The sequence below is a fragment of the Ochlerotatus camptorhynchus genome, unplaced genomic scaffold, assembly GCF_037179485.1.
Source record: "Ochlerotatus camptorhynchus isolate MF236.1 unplaced genomic scaffold, CSIRO-AGI_Acam_v1.1 ptg000388l, whole genome shotgun sequence".
Classification (NCBI taxonomy): domain Eukaryota; kingdom Metazoa; phylum Arthropoda; class Insecta; order Diptera; family Culicidae; genus Ochlerotatus; species Ochlerotatus camptorhynchus.
The window spans coordinates 78,867-106,627 of record NW_027040875.1 but is presented as its reverse complement, the minus strand read 5'-3'; the positions used below and the strand labels follow the sequence as shown (position 1 = coordinate 106,627).

Genomic DNA, 27,761 nt, shown 5'->3' with positions numbered 1-27,761 from the left:
TGACAGATGGAGCGGCTCGAAATTTGATTTGACGCACTTACATTTGAAATTTTCGAGTGTACCTCACGGCAACACTATCTACTCATATGTACTAGCTTAAAAGTAGTTGATGCTATTGGGGTACCGCCTGTTATCTCTTTTTCTCTAACGAAAATTGAAAGGGAGAGCCTGTTGTCAAACAGCATGTCATTGTGCATTTTCGTTGTTATCTGCACTTCTTTTGGGGGTGAACACTTCAGGTTAACATTTGCTTTTGTAATTACATTTGTAAACGATGTTCAACTATCAATGACTCACGCTTGTCGTCAGCAATTGTTGGTACAGATTTCATCAGTCCGTGCTTCTAACCAAAGCCATACACGGTAACCGCAAAATACCCAATAATGACTAAAAAGTAAACATGTTCGAGGGAAACTGGGACTACCCACACGGATAGAAATCCCCTTATACCTTTTGGCAAATTTCCATTGCTGATTATTCATAAATTGTATAAGTCAACTAATAAGCAGACGCCTTGCAAAAAGTTAATAAAGATCATGTGTCAAATGAAATGTATAAGCGGTCACACATACCTTTTATGCATTCTAATAGGACCTATGTGGTTTGTCTTATGGAATGTATAAGGCTGATGCTTTGGCAAAAATGTATAAGTGAAACACATGAATTAAATAAATGATTTTCGTTTCGTGCATTTAAGAGTAATTACAACTACAAAAATAAGTAGTAAGTATTCATTTGTGAGTATCAAATACTCATAAATGGGTAAGCTACTGATTGTCAGTTGTTTTATTGAGAATAGTTGTATGTTCGGTAATTTTTGTGATTTACAGTGCGAAAACTGTAAAAACAATTACCGAACACGGAAGCCGTGATTAAGTGTGTACCTATATAGCAACGCGCACGGTTCCCGCGCTGACTGTTCCTTACTTTCTCACTCTAATTCGAGGGGGGCGACACATCGAAATCTCAATTCTAGATGCTCAAAAAATCGCACACTAGCGAATCAATCTTCGAAAAATCATCTTTCATTTCTCGCATCTACTTGCATCGTGCTTCATCTTTTTGCAGGAAATCTTCAAAATCGACATAAATCTTCCTTCTATCTACTCAGCGTGCGTGCAGCTAGCCACAGCAAAACACAATCTTTTCTACATCGTAGATAGAGTCGTCCCCCTCGCTCTAATTAAAATTTCCTTCGATGAGTGAGAAAACAGCACCCCGAAAATGCGAGCGGGAACGCGAGTTGCCAGATCATTGCACACAAAACCAACTTAAATTAATTCAAAACAAAATACTAGCGAACCTGGCGGTGAGCGGCGGAAGGTGGACTAAAATTCTATTACAGAGAACCACATTATTTTAATTAATTTCTTCGGAGAAAGTCGTCTGTCACTTCGTTTGTGGTGGAAATTTTCACCGTGAAGCATAGGAAGAGGAACGCATATTTTCACCTTTTCTGAATAAATTAATCCACCGCAGGTGCTTGAAATCATAATCCGCGTGGAATATTTTGTTTTCTGTATCGGGTTTGCAGTGATGCTTCCATATATTTTTGATGAGAAAAATTAAGATTTATAAAATTGTCCTAGCGGTTATGATCTTCCGGATTTTTAATGTGTGGTTATTTCAGCTGTAAATTAGTTCAGAATTCATGTGTGGGACACATAAAAACAATCTTTGAAATTTTATCAGTGTACATTGATGATGCATGAAAGAGCCTATATTTATCCTTCAACTTTTTATCTGTGTAGTCTCTCCATTTTTGGGTATACCCAATAGGTAAATCATATAGTACTTGTAGAATCTGTTTTGTCCGAGCTAATGGGTGAATTCCACTAATTGTCGGTTTCTTTTATAATACCGTGATACAATCACCGTGTTTATTATTTGCTCACCTTGCTAGTAGTTTCTTGAATATGACAGATCAGTGCAAATTTTGGAATGGATGGCTTGATGTTTATTGGATAAGAAATCTTGTGTAAAATATAATTATTGTATTATTTAATGTCATGTACAATGTATTTAATTAAAAGTGACTCGCGAAGCTAAAATGTGACTTCTTCATAGATTTAAGTAGGTTGATCTGGAATGAAGGTGACTCAATATCAAAGAAATAATTTCGTTGGAAGTTTTGCTCAATTTCGCATATGATTAGATTATTGCACTAGTCGAGGCTGCACCTGTTTCGTGAATCTATTAAACTGTATAATAGTATGTGACGTGGTAAGTAAATAATTTAGATAAACTTTCACGCCGCCTGTTGGCCTAGAAATGGACCAGAGCTATGTACTATTTGGTGAATACTTTTTGTTAATTGTAAATTTCATAGTTGTACAGCTTTACAAATGGTTTTCATTTCAAATGAATAGTCATAATATTATGGTGGTGTGTGCCACTTCTTAAACTAGGTCAAAAAATGTGAAGAAAAGACGAGAGAAATCATTATCAATTTGAAGGTATTACAAATGTTACTCAAAGTGTGCTTAAATATAACCAATATAAGAATTATTCGACAACAGATTCTTTGACTAGCTGTCAATTTTCGGAATACATGTGCATCTGGATTCTGCGTACCATCGTCTGGAGTGAATTGTGCCACTTTTTCGCTTTCACTATCTAAAATGCTTTAAAATTAATATATTAGAACAATTCGCTTGTAATACATCAATTATTGATTAACTCTAGAAAAGAAGTAATAAACTTTTTTTCAGTAGTGCTCTTCTAAAACCAAAGCCGAAATCAAGCGCAAAACCCATCATGAATTGAATTGCAACAGTATAGGAGTATACAAGCGGTTCTGCAGTAAAATGTCGGATTATTACTTCAAACATTAATTAGATGTGGCGTAATCATACAACATCTACCCGTGTGGGATAGCAAACGTGTTTGTATTGACAAATCACACTATCGACTTAATGCTTCTATTTACGCTTGAAGCAACTATTGCAGATTCCAAATTGTTATAATTAACGTTTTCCTGCCTATGCTACGACCTACGAAGTCCATGCACGATCTACTCGAGACATAAGCAATCGTAACTTGCTTGAGATGTATTTTATTAGCACCATGTTGTGAAAAAATAACTCTTTCAAGTTCATGATTGCTCTTAACTTTTTATTATGTTCCGTTCAATCAATTTTATCAAGCTTTGTTTTTTTTTCTTCGAATGATTTGAAAGAGTGTTTGTTTCCTAATATCGAAGACAACAAATCTTCTTGATTTGTTGTCTTCGCTAATATACAAGTTGAAATTGAAGTTAACGGTTAATGGGAAGAGTGCCGACCATAAGGCTATGCTATAAGCACATATCAATATGTGCTATAACAGTGGTTTTCAACCGGTTTTGTTCCATGCACCCCTTTCAAAAATTGATCACCACCGTTCCGCCTCTAACAAAAAAGTTGGATAGGTAAATACATACGCTCGTAAAAATACTAGATTCCCATTAATTGTAATGAAGTTTACGCATTTTTAATGGTTTATACGTTTATGATGAGCTATGTGAAAAGCCCTATGTCTGTAAATTAAAAGTAAAAGTCAATGAGAAACACCTGAACACTTTCAGTTAGCGTTGGAATGTTTGGAGCTGTGGTTGAATAAACACTCTGCATATCTTCTTCGATGTCTAGTGTAGTAAACTCCTTCGCTTTCATTTACAACATTATACAAAATACAGATCCGCACAACAACATTTATTATTACAAACTTTAAGTAACATGTTATATTTTCTGAAGCACTATTTTTGACATTTATGTAAAGGCACTGACTTTGGGTTTGGGTGTGGTACTAGCGGGATATGCCGCAAGTCACTCTTATTTTATTTTGACACATAGAGTTTGATCTAGTTTTGGGAAGAAAATATACTCTTCGAAGCTAATCAAGAGAAGTATTGAATGAATAATTTGGAAAGTTAATCTAGCTGAGATTCTGTATTCAGCGGCACCGGTGGTGTAGTGGTAAGCGTGATTACCTCTCACCCATCAGGCCTGGGTTCAATCCCAGTCGGCAACGCCGGGATGTTCTGTGAGGCATAACATCTCTGATCACGCCAAGGAAAGTGAAGCCGTTGGTCCCCGGAAGCTGCCTCCCTGGCGTCGGTAGTATTGGTGCTCAGCACAAAAAACAAGATCGACGGAAAAAAAATCAAGGAGATTCTATATTCACAAATCGGTATAATTTAAATTTTAATGTGGCTCCTTTAGTAGGTAGTGTTTCACTAAGTTTTTTTTCTTCATATGAAGTGAATTTTTAACTTTTCGCGGCTGTTGGAACTCAACGCGGCCTACGGAGCTTTCGTAATGCGCAATTCGATAGAGCTTCCCAAACGCGTTTTAGGCTTTTGTATTTTTTTGACTTTAGTCGGTACGGACGTGAAATCTTAGAATCAGGCCTGAACATACTCATTACAGCTAAAATACTACTTTTCGAAGTTAGGAAACTATGAGATAATATAATAATAATTTGTATATGTAAGATGCAAGTAGAGGAGGTAAAGTTTGTGTAATAATATAATGTGTAATAAAATCTGTCAATTTCGCTTCCTGAATGTCACAATTGTTTTAGAGCGTTGGACCAAGGATGGAGCCTTGTTGAACTCCAGCTGTGATCCTAATCGATCTCTGTCAAATGTCTGTCTCGTAGACCCGAATCCGGTTCTGGAAATAACTCCTCAGGATCCTGCACAGGTAATCAGGGACTCTCATTATATGCAGCGCTTCGGCGATGGCCTCCCAGCTGGCACTGTTGAACGCATTCTTGGCGTCGATCGTTATCACGGTGCAATAACGATCTCCTCTCCGCTTCTGTTTGGACGTCTTCTCGGCTATCTCGACTACTGTCCGAATTGCATCCACCGTCGATCTCCCCTCCCGGAATCCAAATAAAATAATTCCACAAATGGGTTGGAACAATTTTATTACTGCTGGCCGCTCGAAACACTCCTCTTCGTTCCTCTCTGTCTGCTTCTGTTCTTGCTCTCTGAACACGTCTTCTAGCTCTGAGACAACTAGCGCAGATGGTGCTAAGTGCCTCGTTCTACCAGTAAGCCGGACGCCGTCTGTTATTTGGCTCCAGTTTCCTCGGCATGGTCGTGTCACATGATCCTCACTAACGTTTCTGTCAGCTCGTTCGCGTTCAAATCCACGGGGCCCCTGTCATCACGGAGTGCTTCAACGAAAAGATCCTTGTCGAAAGCCAACTGCCACAACAGTTGCTGAGCAGTGTCGCAATTATTGAGGTTTATTTGGGTTACCTCCATTACTGTTGGTCTGCCATCGCCTTTTTAAATTGTTTTATTTGTACAGGCTCAATTTATTAAACTTTACAGAGCCAAGTTATAACTTTCATTATAGATGAGCTAGAGGAAGAGGATGCCTCCCTTAGCTCAGCCGGTAAAGGCGCAAGACCATGCTGGAGGTGGGTGGGTTCGATTCCCGATCCGGTGTAAGCATTTTACGGATTGGGAAATTTCTCGACTTCCCTGGGCATAGAGTATGATTACATGCCACACAATTATACTAATGCAAAAATGGTACAGGAATTGTGGAAGTGCATCTAGAACACTAAGTTAAGAGCATGTAATAAGCTAATATGCGTTAAGCAATAAGCTTGAAATGCGAATAAAAAGAAGAAGTAGAGGAATAGGAGACTTTGAATTGGACAATTTAAAAAAGATACTATGTACAGTGACTCTAGAAAAATTTTAATACATTTTTAGGAAATTCTTTCACAACCGTGTTGATACATATATTTCTTAAATTTTGGTATTGGATTTGAGCTTAATTTACTGATTCTGTTAAAAACGCTCCATTTGAGACTTTTTTCGTAGCGAACAGATTTCAGCAAAATATGGTACATATAACAGATCTTTGATGGTAATAAAATGAGCAAATTGAAAAAAAGGTTCATTGTAGATCAAGAAATAGTAGTTATTTTGAAAAAAAGGAGTTTTCCTCAAATCGATCAAACTTACGCAACCAATCAAGCAGAAAATTACACCAATTAATATTTGATGAACTGGCTGGCTGGCCTATTAATCTCGTGCCTTAACTAAGCGATCAGAGGCTCCAAGCTGCCAGGTCTTAAAATATGTAGTTTAATATTTTTAATAGATTATTCGTCTTAATTTATTGCTGAATAAACAGCAAGTGTATCTCAAAATTGATCGTACATCCTAGAGGACAACTTTTTAAATATGGTGAATAGATATATTTTTAGAATCGTGGCTGGTGGTTGAACAGATGTTTATAGATTTATTGCTATAGTTTTGGTCTTTATTGAAAGAGCCTGTATGAAGTTGGATTTATTTTAGTAAAACACTCTATTTTTAACTTTTTACCTAGTGGACGAATTTTAGTAAAATTAGTGGCATATTATGAATGATCTTTACTACCACTAAAAATGAGTAAAATTTCAATAAGTTTTCATCATTTTATTTAAAGAAAATAAGGTTTTTCAAAAAAAGGCATTTCCTTAAATTGCTCTAATTTTTTGTAAAATCAACCAAATATGCCTAAAATTGAGACAATAATTGAAAATAAATGCTAAGTCAGCTGCCAAAAATTCAGAGACGTAGCTTTTTAACTTGTGCTTTTAGAGCCGTTTTTCTAAAATTTAAATACAGCTGTACGATCAATTTTGCGATACAGTGTATGTATTCGTATATTTTAAATAAGGTGTTACTGACGGGCCAGAAAGGCTAGTCTAAAGTGGTCTAGCCACGGAGCTCGTCTGGGGTGGGCTATATCCGCCTCATTTTACTGGCTAGCCCGAGCTTGAGGCCTCTTATGAGGCTTTTATCATGGAATCGCTATGCAAGAGTTCAATCTTTCATTTATTAAACGACACACAAATTCACTGGTCGCGGGCGAATGGTCGGTGGGACCGTGATGATACTGGGCGCCGTCGTCTGGTTGGGTTCACCCAGGGAACCAGCATGATTGACCGTGGTTCGGGCTACGGCCAGGAATGCCGTTGGGTGTGGATCCACGCTCGTTAACCAAATCTCGGCAATCCAAGCCAGCCCTCTAATTTGGGGTTAGATAGACGACGATCATCACGACAACTTCTCCCGCTGGTTCCCTGTGCGAGCCACACCCAACGGCATTCCTGGCTGTAGCCCGAACCACGGTGTCTTCAGCAAATGTTCATAAAACCAACTGCTCTATAACTTTGTCCAAGACATGCAACCATTATCTCGTAACTGGAAAAAGTTAGAATTTGGATGTGTAATACTAGCTTAAAGATTATTCAGATTAAAAGATGCGGGATATAATTTTGAGCAACTTCTCCCAAGACACCCAGTCTCTAAAACGTCGAAAAAGGGAAGAAAATATTTTTGACCGTCTTTATTCATATTCGTGCCACTGTGCGTCGTAGTCTTGATTGGTGAAATGACACAAGGCCAAAGCCTCAACCTGCCGATAAACTTCAGGCTACGCGCTGTACAGACTAACCCGTTCGCTTCGTGTGTGTCTGGGGAAACGACTCCAATCACTCGCGAGGATCTAGCTTCGCCTACTTTTCCTGTTATCGCACGATGGTCTCTTCACTTCTGTCTCTACTTTGGAAAAAAAGCCTTGGTTTTCGCTCCAGACCCAGTAGCTGCCGTTCTTTTTTTAATCTCCTTTTTTTGTTCCTCTTTTTCCATTAGTCCTATATCCACCCGCGACAATCCAATAACCGTCCTCTGCAGCAATTTTAACGTGTTCTTGTGTGTACTAAATGTGTATTTTAACAAACTTTGTTCTTGCTTTTATTATCAGCGAACCGGGAAAACGGGGAAATAATCGGGAATTTGAAAATGAGCCGTAAAAACTGGGAAAAAGCCGGGAATTTGACAAGAGAACCGGGAAAAATCAATAAACCTTAACATATTCCAACAAAAACTCTCAACAACTCTCAGCAAAACCGAAAAGTCGATGTTTGTGGTTTTTTGAGTTCAACTTTATGCCATTTTTTGCTCATGAATATTCTTTAGAAAATTAGAAAAAATGTGTTTTTTTATTTTTCTTTTTTTTCCAATATTTTTAGAAAAATCGAAACGTAATTATTTTTTCGGGGCGGTAAACTTCCTCTTAAGAGGGTGTATAATCTGCACGGTATAAGCAGCTAGTCTCAACGTAATTTTGTTTAGCAACTGATACCTAGTTACATATACAATTAATAGGGGGATCCAAGGGCATGTCTAATGGATTTTCTAATAAAGTACCTCAATGTTTTGTTAAGTTTTGCTGGTTTCATGACCATTTTTGCAAGTATTTACATTAGTGTGGGTTCCCCAAGGCTTTTATGAGTGTATAGCCCCGTAAGCAAAAATTTCCACCACTCAAATAAAGTCCTACGTAAAAAATTAAGAAACATTTTAGTCAAAATGTTACACTCAATAGTTTCGTCGCAAATGGCCATGTACCACCCTTTTTTTTTATTTCGACTCTGTGAGGCGGTGGGTTCGATTCCCAGAACAATTTTGGACAAGTTCTTGTTAATTGCTTTATGTGACCTAACCCGGATGTTCCGGATACCGGTTCCGGTGGTTACAATCGGATTTATCATAAAAATGATTATGCGATATATCAAAACACATCAAATTGATGCGTATCCCTAATATAAAATAACCATAAAAAGTGGTTAATGACGTGTTCATGGTTTTATCCAAACCATTAGTGGATTAGTTTTAGGAATCTCTTTAAAAAAGTTTTAAAAATTTTTATATTAGGGATATCCGAGGGAGATTAAATTGAAATCAAAATTTGCTGTTATGACTTAAATTTGTTTGATTACTCGATCCAGCAAAAATGAGAACATAATTTTACACTGTAAATCAAACGGAACACTAATCCTGCTCTCAACATCAATTTGATTACTGATTTTGCGTTCATAATAATTAACTGGATACGAGCCTGGCGTAAATGGTTATCATCGATGTTCGCGACAATTTGAAATAAAAATAAGGTTTCATTATGATGGGAACAGCAAACTTTAACATCAATTTGCTTTCATTTTGTTTACCGACTTTGCTCGGGTACTTCGTTACTCATAACTGCAGATGGTATATAAAACACAGACTGGCGAATAGAAATTCTGTGAAACTAGCAGCACTGATATTTTTATTACCATTTTCATTACCTGCAACTGCCTGTAACACTTGCTGGTGTTAGCACATAGAATGACTCTTTTTGTCTTTTATTTTCAGACAGGAAGCAATCCATCGAAATTTAATCATCAAATAATAACACTTAATTTGATGATATTGGAGTAAATAGTTTAATCAATCATGGCTTCCAAATTGAGCGCAGAAGGCAGAGCCAACGAAAGTTCAGCGAAGGATAAAAAATACATTTCCGTTGCCGAATTTTATCATGGTAGGAGTATCTTCATTACCGGAGGCACAGGCTTTATGGGAAAGGTAAGATTTATTTTTATATAGACAATGTATTTACAATTAGTAATTCAGCAACAGTTATCAGCTACTACAATTGTATATATTTTTAAATTACAGGTTCTCATTGAAAAATTGCTACGTTCTTGCCCAGGAATAAAAAATATCTTCATATTGATTCGTCCGAAACGAGGTCAAGATATATCGTCCAGGTTGACGGAAATCCTCAATAGTCCGGTAGGTGTCTGATGGTTGGAAGAAACAAAATGCTTTCGATTGAAGACCTAGTTATAAATAGTAATTAGTTAGTTATTGACCTTGAGTAGTGAACCGAGGACTGCGCGCGTCAAAGTTCGTAACGGTTCAATGAAAATTATAATTTATTCGTGCATTCGAATGTTAAATGTTCATGAACTAGCATGCCTCAAAAATCGGGGTTAACTGCACACTGGTTCACGAAAACCACGGTTCACAAACGGTTTTTCATAACACGATTTAGGTTAAAAAATGTTCTAATTTATTCGTCACACTGTTTCTAAAAAATAAAATAAAGGTAATTGACACGTTCATGAAAAAAATCACTCATTTTAGTGAACCGCGATAGAAACTGTCCGGTGCAGCCTCGGTTCACTACCCAAGTCTGTTTAATTATACCTAAATATCTACATTGTGTGCTCAACTAATACTAACAATACTATTTGCAACCTTTTTACTTTCAATTTAATTAAAGGTCTTTGTGTGTGTGCTTCTGAATAGTTTTTGTTTATGTGTGGCCACATGAATATTATGTACAAGGGAGATGGAGGCAATATGGTAATAAAACATGAAAAACATTCCTAGATGTGTGATACCTGTGATCAACTCATGGAACGTTGGAATATGTTTCTCGACTTCCCTGTGGAATATTTCTCGACTTCCCTGGGCATAGAGTATCATTGTACTTGACACACAATTATACTAATGCAAAAATGGTACAGGTATCGAAAGCACCTCAGTACAGGCGTAACATTTGAAGACCTCATACAAGTTTTTGTAGACAAAAGTTGTAGGGCCCTTTCCACGCGAACCGAAGTACGCCCACGCAAACCAATACCACTATCGGAAAGGGGATCATTTCCCCTGCCCTGTGATGAAGTTGGTTTGCATGGGCGAACTTCGGTTCACGTGTAAAGCGTCTTGCAACTTTTGACTACTAAAGCTTTTGTGCCGTTTTCAAATTTTATGCTAGATGTTAAAACTGTAGAAGTGCATCTAGAACATTATTATGAGAACACGCAATAAGCTAATATGCGATAAGCAATAAGCTTGAGTGCTTTTTAATAGGTCGTGTAACAAATGTAAACAAATTGACATTTTAATGCTACCAAACAATTTTCTGCTTACTCCTCCTAAAGGCAAAATTTGGGTTGTGAGTAGTCTATACAATGATAACTGCGCTTTCCGTGAGCACTCATTATAATACATTTTTAAACCACTAAAATGCTCACAGTCGAATGTAACACAACGCCATGCAGAAGGTCGTATAATATTGATTATTTGATTAATTTAAAAAACGTTTTTTTAACAGGAATGCTATCAATACCTTGATTAGTCGATAGCAGCGCTCCTGAGATATAGTCAATGATGATGTTGAAAGAATTATCAATCTCATTGAAAATAGAAACAACTTTTTGTTCTCCAAAACAAAACACCTCGTTTCTCTATTTGACAAAAATGTTACATGCGACCCAATCAAAAGGATTCCAGTATGGCTCAAATTTCATTAAATCTCGGAAAGGGATTGGGAATACTATGCAGAACAACTTTGTAGAAGATTATCAAATCGATTAGGCTTCTGACAAAAAATTTATTATTATACCAATTTAGATCTATTGGTCATCGCATACCTATAAGCGTATATATGATATACGCCTAAAGTGAAATATTAATTACTTGTTGTACAAAGATCAAATCGATTTGTAGCCTTGGCTGGTAGCTGTTTTGTATAATATTCTAAATCTTAGTCCAAGACTTGGTGAAATTTGAATAGGAACGTACCGTTTCTCATACATTTTCCCTTACAAAATTTAAAATTCTCCCGCAAATCGATATTATAACCAAATCCGTTCAAATTTTGTTGTGGACGTCAATACGCATTGAAAAAGCCAATGTTACATTTTCATCATTATCGATTATCATATAATTGAATTTTGATACGGTTTTCTTAGAGATGCTTATTAGAAGCATATTAAAAAAAGAATGAGATTGAGTTAATAAGTAATAGGGTAGATAGGGGCAATATGGTCCCCCTAAGAAAAAAACATAACACATGAAAAACATTCATAAATGTATGATAGCTGTGATCATACTCATGCTTTGGAATATGTTTATACAGTGTTCAAAATAGTATATCCATATTTTAAATTATTATGTATGAAAATTTTAAGTTTTTGCTCCAATCAACAACCATACGGGGCATTATGAGCACCCTTTAAAAGTTAACGTTTTGACGGGATTTCGCTTGAAAATAACATTCAGGAATCATGTGAAATAGAAACATAAGTTCTTTTAGCAATTGTTACGTATATTGCTCGCTGTAAAACCAGCGAATCGGTAAAATGCAATATAGTGCTTGTTTTCTTGACTGCATATCTTATAATATTTTAGAGATTGTGAACTAATGTTACATTTCCATCATTGTCTTAGACATATAATTGAATTTTGATACGGTTTTCATGGAGATGCATTTTAGAAGCATGTTCAACAAGTTTGTAAAAAAAATAGAGTGAGTTAATATGTAATATGCCCAAACGAACGGTGGCCTATCTCGCCCCGTATGATCTTCTTGCCCCCATGCCCCTACATATGCCAAACAAACGGTGATCCATCTCGCCCCGTATGGTCTTGTTGCCCCCATCTACCGCATTAGCTACTTATCCCAAAAGGTCCTTTTGTAAAAAGTTGATATTGAGTTGAGCAAATAGCTGTTTGAAGCCGATGATGATGGAACAATTCTAATATTTTTTTCTTATTGAAATTAGTTGTAGTGAGGCTTACTATTTTGAAGTATGAGAAGTTGAACAGAAAATCTATTGATATATTGATTTCTGCGGGATGGGACAAACTTACTTGATTTTATTGATCTACTCATTTTATTTATTTGCATCCAGGGTGACCAGTAAACCAGTGACAAATCGGGAAAAGTATACTTGTCCTAACTTTAAAAAAAATGTTTGGTCTTTGACAAAATTTTAAGCCCTTGAACTGGACTATATTTTCAGGATAAAGTCACTTAGAACATTCAAATAATTTTAGCAATTTTGAGGAGATTTTAGAATGAATTCTAGAGATAACAACAAAGTATTTTCAATTTCCAAGAGAGTTTTGGGAAGAACTCTACGAGAGTTCTGATTAGAACTTCAAGTCAATTGTAAGAGCTCTCAGTAAATATTTAAAGTAGCTCTGTGGAAAATTCCAATTCTTATGTTATGAGGATTCCAGGATCCGTGAAAAATTCCAAGGAAATCGCATTTTAAGGCTAATAGTTTTAAGAGAATTATGTGGATCAGTGTTGGAAAAGTTCGCGATATTTCACGAAGTTCACCATGGGAAAAGTTCGCGAGTCATATTGAGTTTTCACGAACTTTTCCATCACTGATGTGGATATTCCAAAGGCATCTAAAAAAAAGTTAGAACATTTCAAGGAGAATTCCAAATGATTTTTCATAAGAATTAGATGAGATCTCCAAGATAATTCTGAGCAAAATTTTAATTCTGATGTGAATTGCATAGGGGGAATTTTAAGGAGAATTCAAGCAAATTAAAAAAAAAATAGGAAAAGCTTCAGTGAATGCTTAGAAAAAGTTTAAAATTCGAAGAGAATCAAAGGATGCATTTCATGGTGATCCACAGAGACTAATATAGACTATAATTTTTTAAGGGATTCCCAGAGAGAATCTCAAATTTATGTTATACTGAACTCTGTGTCTGAGGACATCCCCGGCGTGGTGGCCAAAGTGACGAGTTCAAATCTCATCCCCGGTCTCAAGCGGTCACCGTAATTGACGCCTTTTATGTGATAATCGGCTGCCTTTGCTTCCGACACATGCAAAATAAGCTATCAAGCACAGTACTAAACTAAAATATGATATGAAATTCTCTGTCATACGACCAGGCATGGAAAATCATTTACATTCATTTCGTGCATTCTTTTACATTCATTTGCCCCTAACTTTCTTCATCAACAGATTTCCGCAAAATAATGTATGGAGTTTTTGTAGGTTTTGTTATTAACTACAAATTTTGTTAACAACTCAAATCTGTATATCTTATGCATGACGACACAGAGCGAACAGAGGCCACTACTGTTTTTCAGTGAATGTATTTTACATTCACTGAAAACAGTAACAAGGTATGCCCGCTCTAATTCGTGATTCATAAGAGATACAGATTTGAGTTATGGACAAAAGTTGTAGCTAATAACAAAACCTACTAAAGCTATATACATCATTTTGTGGAAATCTGTTGATGAAAAAAGTTAGAGGCAAATGAATGTAAATGAATGCGTGAAATGAATGTAAATGATTTTCCATGCCTGCATACGACACTGTCGCCAAATATTGTCACGTATTAAGTTTTTCTCCCAATAAGAGCTGCTAATGTTGTGCTTATGTGAATTCCGAAAATAGCAAGCAGTGATGTCCTAGTAATAACATTTCTGATCAAACATGGCTTAATTTGAACAAAATTGAGGATTTAGAACGAAATAACACGTCATATGATAATTATTTGATCATTTTCTTTTTGCTCGAATGTTGTTCGACCGTTTTGTTGTGTTAAAGAGACAACGGTAGAGCATGAGTGTACCAATACAAACATACTGTCGCACACGAAGCGAGTGTAGTAAAAAACGTCAACCGTTTCATTCAACCGGCCAATAGGCTTAATGGTATTTAGTGAAATGTGCAGATGTTTAGTGGTGTTCGTATTTCAATGCAATGTTTATATGTTTACATGAAACAGCTGTTAGCAGTGACGTCAATCTCACTGTTCGCAGTATGGAATGTTGTGGTATAGTGACATTGTCACTTGAGTGCTCAGCAATGTTTACAATATTGACATAGAAAAAATATTTTAACACCGTAATTTTCTGAGGAAAAAATGCTTTGTTTTAGATTTTTTATAGCTTTTTCCAATATTTTTACAAAAAATCTACATCTATTTTTTTCGGGCATGTTTATTATTATTTTTGATATTAACCAATCTAACTTCCTTTGAGTGTAATATCACGTTCATACTATCACATGTTATAATAATTATCGACATTAAAAATGTCATGAATATAAACTTATAACATGTTATAACTGCTCAGTCTGGCCAGCGTTTTACCGATGTATTTACTGAGCATTATCAAAGCACTTATTCATGTTTTTATTTTCATTTTTAATCTCAGCTGTTCGACCGAATCCGGAGTGAGAATCCAGCCAACCTAAAAAAAGTCATTCCAATAAATGGCGATATTACGTTAAATGAACTTGGAATATCGGAAATTGATCAGGTGATTCGGTTCCTGTATGTATATCACGAAGTGTTCTATAATTTGGTTTTTCTATTTCAGATAACGATATGTCAAGAAGTGTCCATAGTATTCCATTCCGCTGCTACAGTTAAATTTGATGAAAAAATCAAGCAATCCGTTACGATTAATATGGTAGGGACAAAACAATTGATGGAACTATGTCACCGAATGCTGTGCTTGGATGTAAGTAGTTGTGTTCAGCTAAGTTTCTTTTTTAAATTGTCAAAACCGTTTGGAATACAATGCTTTTCCAACTTGGTCAGCAACACAGCTTTCTCTTCTCCTAATTCCGCGTGACCTGAATTAGAAATCATTTACGTTCGTTATTACGATCAATCCTTAAGACATATTTTGGTTTAATAAAACTCCATTTTGAAGGCGATCCTAAAAGGGGGCTGACAAATTCGAGATAGCACTGTATTAAAGTCATAAAAAAGAATAATACGATTTGAAAATGGCATGCGTGTATGAGTGTTAAGTTATTTTCTTTGAATCCAATACTAGTTTCTACATTATTGCATTTTTTTCATATTTCCAGGCGTTGGTGCATGTATCGACAGCATACTGTAATTGCGATAAAAAAGAGGTCACTGAAATTATATACCCTCCACCATACAATCCGGACGATATTATTCAACTGGTCAGATGGTTCCCTGAGGATATACTGGAAAAGGTATGTGTAATGAAATCAGTTCTTTTATTAACTATTTTGACTATTGGCTGTAATTTAATGCTATTATTGACCAATGTGCTGTTACAAGTGAAGCAAATCACTTCCTCCAAAGTGTATTAATTCCAGTCAACAGTGAACTTTTTAACTGTGTGACTTGATTCCCCGTTAGACATGAACGACAAGTGTGCCGGTTGCTCACCGGCGAACCGTCAATCGGTTAGCTTATGGCTCGCAGGTGTACTTGCATCAAAGTGTTGGGTTTCCCTAGAAATATCGCAGGGCGTATTGAAAACGTTCAAAGAAACATTGGTATATCTGAAATCAAGTATCGCAGTGGTATTGTCAGCCGTTAACTACGGCAAAATGTCATTAAGATCATTGAGGTCGACCAAAAAAACCTCAAACTTTGATTTGACCAAAAAGTTCGGTGAAGCCCGCACTGCCGCACTCAAAATACCAAAACTATGTTGTTCCACCGATAAGAGCCACTTGAGAACGTTTTTCTCAGTTTGCTGTTTTAAGAATTCCGGGAATGTTTTCAGTCCTACCAAGCCAACTTACAACCAAACCAGACCCTTAGCAGAACAATGTGGTCAGAATCCGTTGCAGGAAGCTCTAGGACCATGTGTTGACCAAATTTAACGGATTCCCCTCATTGATGAAACCAACGTGAATGCTGACTTCAGACCACGGCTCGAAGTACCAATTTTAGGTTTATTGAAGTTTTAATGCAGGTGATAAATCCAAATTATAAAACCTTCTCTGCCTACCACATTGTTTAACTTCTTTTGGTACCGCTATAAAGTCATGTCTCGGTCCATTGGCTTAGTTTTAATGCACTCATTAAAATTGTAAATGCGAACAATATTAGGAGCATAAGTTTTATTATAGTTTCGATAGGGTAAATGATGGCTTCGGCACCCATTTACTGTGATAGGCAACCTAAATTTAAATGATGAATGTATTTAAACAATTCCTTAGTATTTGAGCATCAATCTGATTACCTTTTTACGATTGAGCAAACCTGTTATACCAGGTTTTTCTAAAAATTAAATATACGCATTGCAAAATGTGGCTGCTTTCGAGTAGCCTATACTAGAACTGCTGGTTAACACGCATTTCAAATGGGTAGGTTGTCGAATAAAAAGAGGTTGCCGACAATTGTCACACTAGAGCAACAACCAGCAGATAACTGTAAACAAACAGACACGTCATATGTGCCCCTGATGCTAAAAAAAATGCAAATTAAAGTGCTTCGATTGACGAGAATTCGTAAATTCCCCTACGTAGTATATGGTGCCAGCCTAGTTAATCTCTCTATAAAAGAAACTCATGTCTATCCTTTCCCATAGATGTCTATATAGGAATCCCTGCGCGGTGGGTGGTGAAGTCTACCTACCGCGATTTCTTGGCTATTTTCGTGCCAACTGAACTAATAATGGATGAATCACAGACAAGCAGACATAACACATTGAATAATTCTCACTGTAAAACATCGTCGCTAAAACATTACCGCCATCTGTTGAGTACACTGTGGTGGGCACTACGCTGATCAGATAACTGTAGTGTGTAAATATCAAACGCAAGGAAAATGACTATGAGCGCCACAGGTGGCGGGCACTACGCTGATCAGATAACTGTAGTGTGTAAATATCAAACGCAAGGAAAATGACTATGAGCGCCACAGGTGGCGGCACTACCAACTACGATACTTTGTCCGTTAAATGCTTGTTCGATGAACAACTTGCAAGTGTTATTTCTGTTTGTCTGTGAATGAATAGTTTACAGTTGGCTTTAATCATAGAAATTTCCGAAGAAAAAGCTGGTTTTTAGTAATTTATTAAATAAAAAAACATTCCGTAATTACCGAACAACGTCAAAAAAAATACTGAGCGTTTATATATTTTTTTGCTGAAAGATTTTCTAAAAAGTTCTGAGTTGTCGTCACGCTTATCAGTTTATTTGATTATATTTGACAGCTCCAAAGAGTTGTTTGGCTACCGAGTGCTGAGGGCTCGGCGATCGTTTGGATAATTCAAGAGCCACATGTGAAAAGGGCATACAAGCTTTTTGTAAACAAACCTCTTCTCGTCAACCAAGGGTCGCCCATGCAAACTAACAACATCATCGGGAAGGGGAAAGCTACCCCTATCCGAAGATGTTAATGGTTTGCGTAGGAGTCATATGGGTGGTGAGAAAAGGACATAAGAAGGTTTGTTCTTGAATTTCAATATATGCTATTGAAATTTTCCAAACGATCGCCGAGTTTTCAGCTATTCTATTCATTATTGTGAGTTCAGTAAAAATATGTTAATGTGTGTACTAATAACAACATATAGCAAACTATGTTAAAACTGCATATAGGACAGTTGTATCATCTTAAAATATTGATCGTACACCCTAGAGGACAATTTTTTTAAACATGGTGATTTTTTTCTTAATTGTGGCTTATGGCTGAACAGATGTTTATTGATTTATTGCTATAGTTTTGGTCTTTATTGGAAGAGCTGAAGTTAGATTTATTTTAGTAAAACGCTCGATTTTCAACTTATTACCTAGTGGACGAACTTTTGTAAAATTAGTGGCATTTGAATGATCCTTGCTACTACGACTTAAAATGAGCAAAAATTCAATGAGTTATGATCATTTTATTTCAAGAAAATAAGGTTTTTCAAGAAAAGGGCGTTTTCCTTAAATTGCTCTATTTTTTTTTGTAAAATCAACCAAATATACCTAATATTGAGACAATAATTGATAAATGTATGATGAGTCATCTGCCAAAAATTGAGTGCTCGAAACAAATAGCAACAACATGCAAACCCGTTTTTGACGTTCATTTAGCCGATCCGAGCTACTCCTAGTTGCTTGTAACGGTGTTCCTTTAGCCAAATACGATCGACTCTCAGTTAGTGAGCATGAGCATCAAGCAAATGGTGAACGATTTTTCCCATGCTTAATTCTATCCAAGCATTTCCTAGTATATTTTGAGAAGTCGAATTGATATGCGGTCTTGGAAAAAGTTGTTAGATGTTCTGCATAGTTTGTTCAGTTAAAGGCTCAGGTTTGGTAAAAATTTTGCATTTTTTTTTTAATTTTTGACATGCAACTGAATAGTTTCGTTCCGTTTTTCATACAAACTTTAATGTTCTCTCGCAAATACTTATCGAAATCAAATTCGTTCCAATTTGGCACAGTTTTTGGGAACCTTATGCCAGATCGAAAGAGCAGTGGGAGCAGGTTGTGATCCACCATTCAAACCTGATCCACCCTGCTGGGCATACTGGGGAGTTATAACATGTTTTTTTGTTTTATTGTTGTTTTACATCAACAGGCTATATAATTATAAGAATATCTAGATGATCGATAATTATTATAACATGTTATAAGTTGCAGTATGAACAAGGCAGTACAATATTCCCAATCCTTAATTCTATAAATAAATATTGAATTTATTTTCAGCTAACGCCATCATTGATCGGTAACAGGCCAAATAGCTACACATTCACCAAGGCTATGGCAGAACATATGCTGCTCAAAGAAGCAAAAGGCCTTCCTGTTTCGATAGTTAGACCTTCCATAGGTATGTATGTGGTTATGTAATAATATGAGTACCGTGCCAGCACCATATTTGACGCGTCCGTAATGATGAAGCACTCGTCTAATTTTTATCGCATCTCGATTTTGACAAGATATTTTTCAAAACTTTGTTACACCATCATCCCTAGAGCACAGGAACTAATATTTGCAGAAGTAACATTTCAAAAATAATGATTGAAAATAGTCGAACATTATTGAGTGCCTCGATTTAGGAACCGCTTCGAATATTGTGCCTCCACGGTAATGGTTGTTAGTGCTAGTGCTGACAGTTTTCAACACTTTTGTCTTTGTTATTATATCTTATCTGTTAAACTATATCAGATAAATTATGCATTTGATTTCAAAATTATTACAAAAAAATGTAGAGCCTGTAGACTTGGAGACATACTTCAAGTCTCCGCGTACATCGTACGGGTTAGGCAAAGATGTGCGTCTATCTTTAAAAACTGTCGCATTAATGGCCCTTCGCTCATTTTCAACTTCTATTCAATTTTCATACTGCCGTACTCTAACGGAACTATCCACCTACCCTCTTCTAAAAAAAAGATCATTCTCTAGCTAATAAATTATCACACTAAAGCTTCATGTTAGCATTTTCCAACCAACTCCACAAAAAAATCGCCTATTTTTGGAATTTTTTCAAAGCTTTTGTTTTTTGTATGATCATAAATTACAAATTATAATATAAAACTAAGTAAAGGTAAGAGGGGCCTGTTCACTAGGTGGGGCATAGTGAGCATCCCGTGCACCAGCTTGGACTTCCGGCCGTTCGGAACAAATTGGTTGGTGGTAGGATCAATATCATAATGATATTGAACCTACTGCCAGTTGATTTGTTTCATGCAGCTAGAGATCCAGTGTCAAACTACGGGATGCTCACTATGCCCCTCCTCCCCCTACCGTTGAACACACCTGTATGACGCGAATCCTAACACGACGCACTTAATAATTTTCGACTACCATTAATACTAAGTGATATTGAGCAAAGTTTTTTTTTATATCGTTAAAATCGAGAAGCGATCAAAAATAGACGAGTTTGTCATCATTAGAAACCGCGTCAATTATACTAGCACTGCACAGGTTTTCGTGTTTTTTTTAATGATATGGAGTTCTAATGGTGTTTTTCGTTTCTGGCATATTCAAAATCTAATATCAAAATAATATATATTATTTGCCATATCTACCTTAAAACCCCTGTCTCACCTGGCCATTCAAATTGTTTATATTAGATAGCAATAATTTGCTGTACCGCTTCATGTTCTATTTTGTTTTTAGTTCTTTCCAGTTTCAAAGAACCAGTCAGTGGATGGGTAGATAACTTTAACGGTCCAACTGGTATTGTCTCGGCTGTCAGCAAAGGTTTATTCAGAACCATATTGTGTGAGGAATCCTGCGTAGCGGATTTGATTCCTGTTGATTTAGTCATAAACCTCATGATAGTAACTGCTTGGTATACTGCATCTCGGAAAGGCGCAAACAATATCACAGTTTACAATTGCACAAGTGGCATTGATAATCCTATAACCTGGGGATCTTTTGTACGTATGTGCATAGATAATATGAGAAAACACCCTGTCGGTGAGTATAATTGTTTCAAATTAATTAAGAATCTATGTTAACCTTTTTTTTTTAGAGGGCGTTCTGTGGTTTCCAACGGGGAACCTGCGTACCAATAAAGCGTTGAATTTGATTCATGGTTTTGTAGTACATTTCATTCCGGCTATTCTATTAGATTTAATTTCTATCGCAACTGGACGAAAACCAATGTAAGTGTGACATTGTCAGAAGTATAGTTATTATATATTGTTCTAACAACATCCTATTTTATAGTATGAAGATCGTTCAAATGAAACTGGGTAAAGCCGCAACATGTTTGCAATATTTTACTAATGCTCAGTGGCGCTTCCGTAACGATAATGTAAAGCATCTATTGACTCATCTGAGTTCCGAAGATAGAAATACATTCCAATTTGATGTCGGCACGATTGATTGGCACGAGTACATCGAAAAATATGTACTAGGCTTTCGCGAATACTTGTTCAAACAAAATCCTCTGTCTCTAGAAAAATGTAGAAATAATATGTACAAGTAAGTATGACCATATAATCGCAATGAGATAATCCAACTTTAATGTGCTATTTGTTTTAGATTGTATATTGTACATCAGTTATTCAAACTAGTAATGATCGGATGCATGTGGCGATTTCTTCTGAAAAAATCGGATCGGTTACGTACTATTTGGTCGAAGCTTCTAAATGCTTTCGCACGAGTTATCAACGTATTAGCTCTTTTCTAATATTTTGTTCATCTAGAAAATGAGAGGGGGTTGCAACATCTATTTAATTTATTAGTCCATATGTATATTTATTCCAAACATGAGAATTTATCCGGGCAGAAGATAACATGCATAATACAACAATACCAAGTGAACCGCTTGTAATGACTACTTTTTTTATTATCCGAAATATTATGTGTACATAATCGACTGTTTGTTATCCTCCGCACGCATCCTATATATATATATATATATATATATATATGCACTTGTTTGAAAATTCTTATAAGTCACACTTTTATCCACTAGGAATTTTTTTCAGCTTTTGGATGCACTTAATCTTCTCCTTCCTCTGGTCCCTCTCCAAGGCCATTATTAAACACTTTGCCGAAGGTGGGAGAGCTTAATCTCATGCTGTAAGCCTGCATGGGGGACCAAGACAGTGGCCTGAAGTGATGGTATTCCATATTATTTTCATTCATTTCTTAGCCACGTCGCAGTACGTTTATATGAAGGCACTGACATCTGGTGTGATCAGTGCTGTTAAAAATCATTTCTAACACTCAATTTAGCTGAAAATGAAAAAAAAAATCTTAGCAGATAGACTAAAGGCCCAAGCGCAATGACAGCGGAAGCAGAACGGCAATGACGGCGGAAAAGCCAGATCTGAGTAAGCCTACTTGTCTGATTGAAAACTAGTTAGAATCAAATTGACTTCGGTTTCCGTTTCTTTTCCGCCCACATTGCGTTTGGGCCTTTAGTCTATCTGCTAAGATTGAATTTGAATTTTGACATGACAACATTCTCTTGATCAAAGCAACCTATTGACCAATGCACGGAATGAACTTACGAAAAAAAAATTACTTTTGAGCGGTGCCGTGTTTACTAGAAATGAACATGCTCCATGACATATTGCTGCCACCACTCCATATAAAATTAAGAATTGCTTTGAAATTTACCCAAGTGGCCACGATGTTGAAGTAGTTTATGACTGTTTACAGGGCATCTTTCCAAAACTCAGCACTGACAAAATTACAACGGCCAAAACAACTATAAGAGTCGATCGTAGGATATTGAAGTGTTCAGTAAAGTTACTCGTGCTTATGTAAGATAACCATGCCTAAATATGCATGATTTGTAAGTTATGGTCAAAACCGTGAAACAAATTGCATGTTTTAGCTTTCTGCATGGCCCTTGCCATGTTCACAGAAGTTTTGTATTTTGATGTGAAGAATATTTCGTCAGCAGACTGCATTGAGAAATACTAAATACCTAGGTTACGTGATATAGCCGTACAAAACCAAAGCGCGAGTCAAAATATTGATGATGGCATAAATCAAAATTTCGAACTAAATTCTCAAAACCCAAATAGGGTTTTACTAGTTTGGGTGGGTACTTGCAGAAGCTGAAGTTCGAATTTTGTTTGCATTTTATGTGTTACACTGTGTAATGTACATTCTAACTCTATTCCAAATACTTTAGAAAAAACTAATTGAAATTGCAATTTTCAATTATCGAGTTGAAACGCGCGGCGAAGGTGAAACGGTACGTGTATCTCTTAGTGAAAGTTAATATTCACTGTAACTATTTTTGAGAGGCATTGTGTAGGACTGCAAACTACTAGATTAGAAATAATCTCAGTGATTAATCATTTCCGGTAAGAGATACACCTACCGTTTCAACTTGCCCCGGTATACCTTACAGAAAACATTTCAATGTAGATCACAATCTTCACCAATGTGAGTGGTTCGTGATTCAAGGGCTGCAAGAAACGGATTACCATCTTATCCAATTCCGGTTGCTCCATCTTATCCAATTCCAAAGTATCGCAATCCTAGACTCACCGATATTCGTAAAAAAATGTGAAAACGCATTTAATGCGGTATTTTTTATATAGGCCTGCCTTTTGTAAATCATAGATCTTGGGCAGCATTTCCCAATATTTTTTAATGATCAACTTTACTTAGGAGACCCTGACCCTAGCATGCTCTATTTAAAAGATAAAATCGAGTGCATTCTAGGCGGTGGGAACAAGAACTAAACAGAAACCTTAAAAAGTTGGTGCTTTGTAAACCGTGCACCTTTGAAGAAGACCGTAGAGCTGTAGACAATATTCCATCGGCTCTAGAGATTTTGGCCACGCTACCGGCGTAACTGGCCTAATGTTCTTCTGTAATGTGGCAGTATATGTGAGAGTTTTTATTTTTCTATTTATTTTGTCATCTTGTATGATTTATTGTTTCAAGTTTTCAAAGCTTTTTAGTGTTCGATACAAATACAAAACTAACCAACGATTAATTTATTGAAGCATATGATTGAGCAGGATATGATAGATGTATCTGAGCCGGGGCCCTGGTTTTAGTCTACCATCGCCCTACCGTTAATACGGCACTGTTTGTGGATTATATCAACGTATAATACTCAGGCTTGCCTAAGCTCCTCAAACTCAGATTATGCCGTATAGATGCTCATTTATCGTGAGCTATTTCATCCCTCACATATAAAGAGCAATGATGTAAAATCCAAAGAGCGCAAAAGAGCTCGAGCTCAGATTGATACTCAAGCTGGACTTCCACAAACACGCATCACGATGAGTGATGCGGGGTCGTTCTTGGGTGAGGAATGATTTACATCAGCTCTGCTCAGCAAACAACATTTTGAACTTCTGGATGGACTCGGTGAAACGGTGAGCTTCGTTATGCTTTCGGAGAGAGCACGCACGGCCTTTGATTGATGCACGGTTCTTCCATTCAATATTATGATACACAACAATACATTCAATGGACTATAGGACCATTCCCAGAGAACGTAACATTTTAAGAGATTGATGTTTTTTAAACTTGGGGACCACTTTTTGGGTTACTCAAACTCAGTCACAAAAATCTTTGATCGTTTTTTTTTCCGCTAAGTGCTTTATGAATGGATATACGAAATTATATTTCTGACGAAACTAGTAAAAGCACTAATTACTACGTTTATGGATTATCCCTTGGTGGTGTTTTCGTATTCTCCTGTTGCCTTTTAACATGTTCATTCATTCAATTCGCTACTCTCGCTGCACACACGGTAGCTCGGAAATCTTTCTGGACCAACAATTGAAATAGGCTGAACAACCCAACGTAAGCAATGGCTTTAAATAAATAATTCTCGAGAATCAAAACACTACCACGTAAACTAAAATTGACATTCGATAAAGGAAGTTTGCTCTATCAGATGATGGTATTAGATTGTTTGGATGTGCTTTGATTTTCGAGGAATTTGCGTTAAAAACAATTTTTTTTCCGTTTGGTTGTTCCGCCTATTTCAATTGTTGGTGTAGCGTTGCCGCATGTCGTTGTTGATGTCGCAGAAACGCAAATCAAATTTTGGTACGGCTCTGTTCTTCAACAAGTTAGGAGATTCAGTAGATGGTGAATTAAAGTGTAAATCTTGTGAGAAAAAATTAAAACAAAACACAACTTCAATTTGAAAAGAAATTTAAACCAATGTTAATTGAAAAGTTATTCAGTGAACGCGTGATAATTATAGGTAGTATATTTATCACGCGTTCATCGATTAACATTTTAAATAATCAGCTGGGTAAAAAATGCATTTACTCTACCTCAAAATTCAGCATAGCATTATATTTGCAATGTGCAACTCATACATGATAGAAACGCGTAGAATTTTTGTATCTACGACTCTATGTATGTATTCCCGGCATAGCCCAATATCTCTTGAATCTCAATTGCGATTTTAGTTTTCAACACAAGAGATGATCCGCTATTATTATTATATAATACGAGACAGTTGAAATGCCGAAATCGTGGTTTAGTTTACAAACACGAGAGCTATTATGATTTGCCTTAAATAGGGGCGTTTACCGAGAATATACACAGTTATCATACGAATACAATTGTCACTTTGGAGCTAAGGAATATATGCATAGGGTAGAGCGCTACTTCGTCGTAATCGCCCATTTCCGTTCTATCGATCAGAAAAGATCAATTATATCAATGATTTCAACGTGCACAAATCAATTATAGGTTTGTTCCGATGCGCTAGCTCATTAGCTACAACATAAATCCTGTTAGAGCGCATTGCATGAATATTTACGCTCATTGTTCTCAAAACAAAAGAAGCGCTCCTAGCGAATCCCCTTTTTCTACGTTTATCCGTAGGACGAAGAAAATCTAATGGCGTTTCAATGCGTTAGGACGGAATTGAAACTCGTAGAACGAATTTAGAATCAAGAAGCAGTGTTAGATTTTAGACAATATCTCAACAATTTGTGACTCTTTATCAAATCCAACGGTACGTATAGAAAGGTGAATAAATTTGCAAGTCATATTTGACAGACATATTACATTTTTTGTTTAAAATCGTTCAGCAAAGGGAGGTAAAGCGCGGGTTGTGCTTAGTAGGACGGAAATTAGATCAAAAACCTTACGTTCCATTTTTTTTTTAATTTCGTGGTTGTGCACTTCTTTCTCGAATACAACACAAAATCACTCATTCATGAGCACTGGGAAAAGCTAGAGTCGGTGTATAATGAGTCACGCCAAGAGAAAAACAGTTGAACTCGCATCACGGTTTTCGAAAGATTTCCTTTCTTTTCACTTGGCAACAGAGGACTGCTACATCAACTTCAAATGACTTCTAGCGAGCAAAAAAAATAGCGGCTGTTGTAAATCATTCTATCAGTGATTTTGTCCAATCATCTTAACAAAAAATAGTAGAAATTCTCATTACTGATCGTTACCAAACGTATCCCATGACAATTTAATGCTCACTGCGTGTTTATGATCATTTCTTCGATTTTATTTTATATTTTATTGCGATACCTTTCGTGGACCTTTCATAGCATCGTAATGTTTGTTTACTTTGCACGATAGGTAGCCAGTTTGACAGTCCAATAGGTAGACTTGGCTTCACTCTTGGCGTGACTCATTATATACCGACTCTAGGAAAAGCCATCAAGAGCCAAGCTCTCTACGAATACATCACGAAGCTCCAAGTTTACTGCTTTGCGCGAGCGCATCACGAAGTTAAAATTTCTGCTCGGTAGGCAGAGTCGATGTACACCCGAGAACGAGCTCCGCATCCCTCTCAGCGATGCGGGTAGGCAAGAGCCCAGCTTGAGCATCAAGTATTATAGCTCCGTGAGAGCAAAATGTATCATCATCAAAATATGCTGGAGCTCAGCTTATTGATGACTCTTGATGGAGCTTTTGGCAAGCCTGCCTATACTACAGGCCATTGATCATGCTCGATGTTATATTCTGTTTTTCATCCACCTCAGTTGGAAAATATGTCATCTAGTTTAGTTTTTTAAAAGCATAATATATTGTATTATTAGCGGAGTTGGTTAATAATTTTACTTTATTCATTTCCACTAAGCTTTGAACCACCGTTACGAAATTTAAAATAATTATTTTAGGTGCATATTATTCTTATTACATATCTGTCGTAATATTTCATTGTGTCTTCACATGACATCAAGAACAAAGCTTGTAAACGTGCGTTCTAGGTAGCAGCTTAATTGTTATCCGCGAGTAAGAGTATTTGAAGCTGAATGAATTATTCCTGTCTATGTAGGACATAACACTTTCAAAATGTAGTCGGTAAGAAGAGTCGGGACGGTCGGACTATCTTCGTTTATGGCTTTCAATACTGGAACGAAACAAAAGGGTTATACATGTGTTCAACTTGTTCTTAACGTATTTTACTTACTTTTAATGAGAATTTGCAGGGTTTGATTATCTGGTGCTGTGTCCAGGTTGTACGGTATAACAGTAGTAAGATACTTTGGTTCCGTTCCATCTAGAAAAGATGCATATTTTATATCAACTAAGATTCTTGTTTCAAGTACAATTGATTTCATATAAAAAAAATCATATCGAGAGCCACATGTGAAAAGGGCATACAAGCTTTTTGTAAACAAACCTTTGTAGGCCCGCTTCTCGCCAACCGAGGGTCGCCAACGCAAACTAACAACATCAATGTAACAACCTTCCCCCACAGACAAACAGACGTAACTCTTTGAAAAAGTTTTTCTTGAAAACATAGTATCACAAACGAAGTGACAGACGGAGCGGCTCGAAAACTTTGGTGACTAACCTGCTATTTCAATTTTTCAGTGTACCACATGGCAACACCACTACTACTGGATTGTACCACATGGCAACACTACTACTGGATTGTACTAGCATTTTCACCAAATGTATTAGAATGTTTTGGTTCTATCTCTTTCACTCTACTCAAAACTGAAATGCATAAAAAAATGACAAAATGATACACT

General features: G+C 36.5%; 2 protein-coding genes across 3 annotated transcripts in view; one reads left to right on the top strand and one right to left on the bottom strand.

Moving 5' to 3' along the window:
• Positions 1-1,921: 1,921 nt before the first annotated feature.
• LOC135710478 (putative fatty acyl-CoA reductase CG5065) lies at positions 1,922-21,636 on the top strand. Its single transcript, XM_065233067.1, has 12 exons — positions 1,922-2,094; positions 2,156-2,223; positions 9,194-9,406; positions 9,500-9,616; positions 14,811-14,915; positions 14,976-15,119; positions 15,475-15,609; positions 19,069-19,189; positions 20,482-20,784; positions 20,840-20,972; positions 21,037-21,294; positions 21,355-21,636. Exons 3-12 carry the CDS (start codon positions 9,275-9,277, stop codon positions 21,500-21,502), a joined length of 1,596 nt encoding a protein of 531 aa, XP_065089139.1. The 5' UTR covers positions 1,922-2,094; positions 2,156-2,223; positions 9,194-9,274; the 3' UTR covers positions 21,503-21,636.
• A 5,169-nt stretch (positions 21,637-26,805) lies between these two features.
• Unc-76 (fasciculation and elongation protein Unc-76) overlaps positions 26,806-27,761 on the bottom strand; it is a 29,898-nt gene continuing 28,942 nt past the window's right edge. For both annotated transcript variants that reach the window (XM_065233066.1, XM_065233065.1), the window contains exons 4-5: positions 27,194-27,283; positions 26,806-27,133 (exon numbers count right to left, since the gene is read on the bottom strand). In XM_065233066.1, coding sequence (XP_065089138.1) covers positions 27,051-27,133; positions 27,194-27,283 — 173 coding nt within the window. In that variant the 3' untranslated portion in view covers positions 26,806-27,050. The remainder of the gene's footprint in view (positions 27,134-27,193; positions 27,284-27,761) is intronic.

Excerpts from the sequence above, each read along its gene's own strand:
- LOC135710478 (XM_065233067.1), top strand. The coding sequence starts at position 9,275 with ATGGCTTCCAAATTGAGCGCAGAAGGCAGAGCCAACGAAAGTTCAGCG. Across the intron at positions 9,617-14,810 it reads CGGAAATCCTCAATAGTCCG|CTGTTCGACCGAATCCGGAG; the intron begins GTAGGTGTCTGA and ends TTTTAATCTCAG. Across the intron at positions 15,120-15,474 it reads ACCGAATGCTGTGCTTGGAT|GCGTTGGTGCATGTATCGAC; the intron begins GTAAGTAGTTGT and ends TCATATTTCCAG.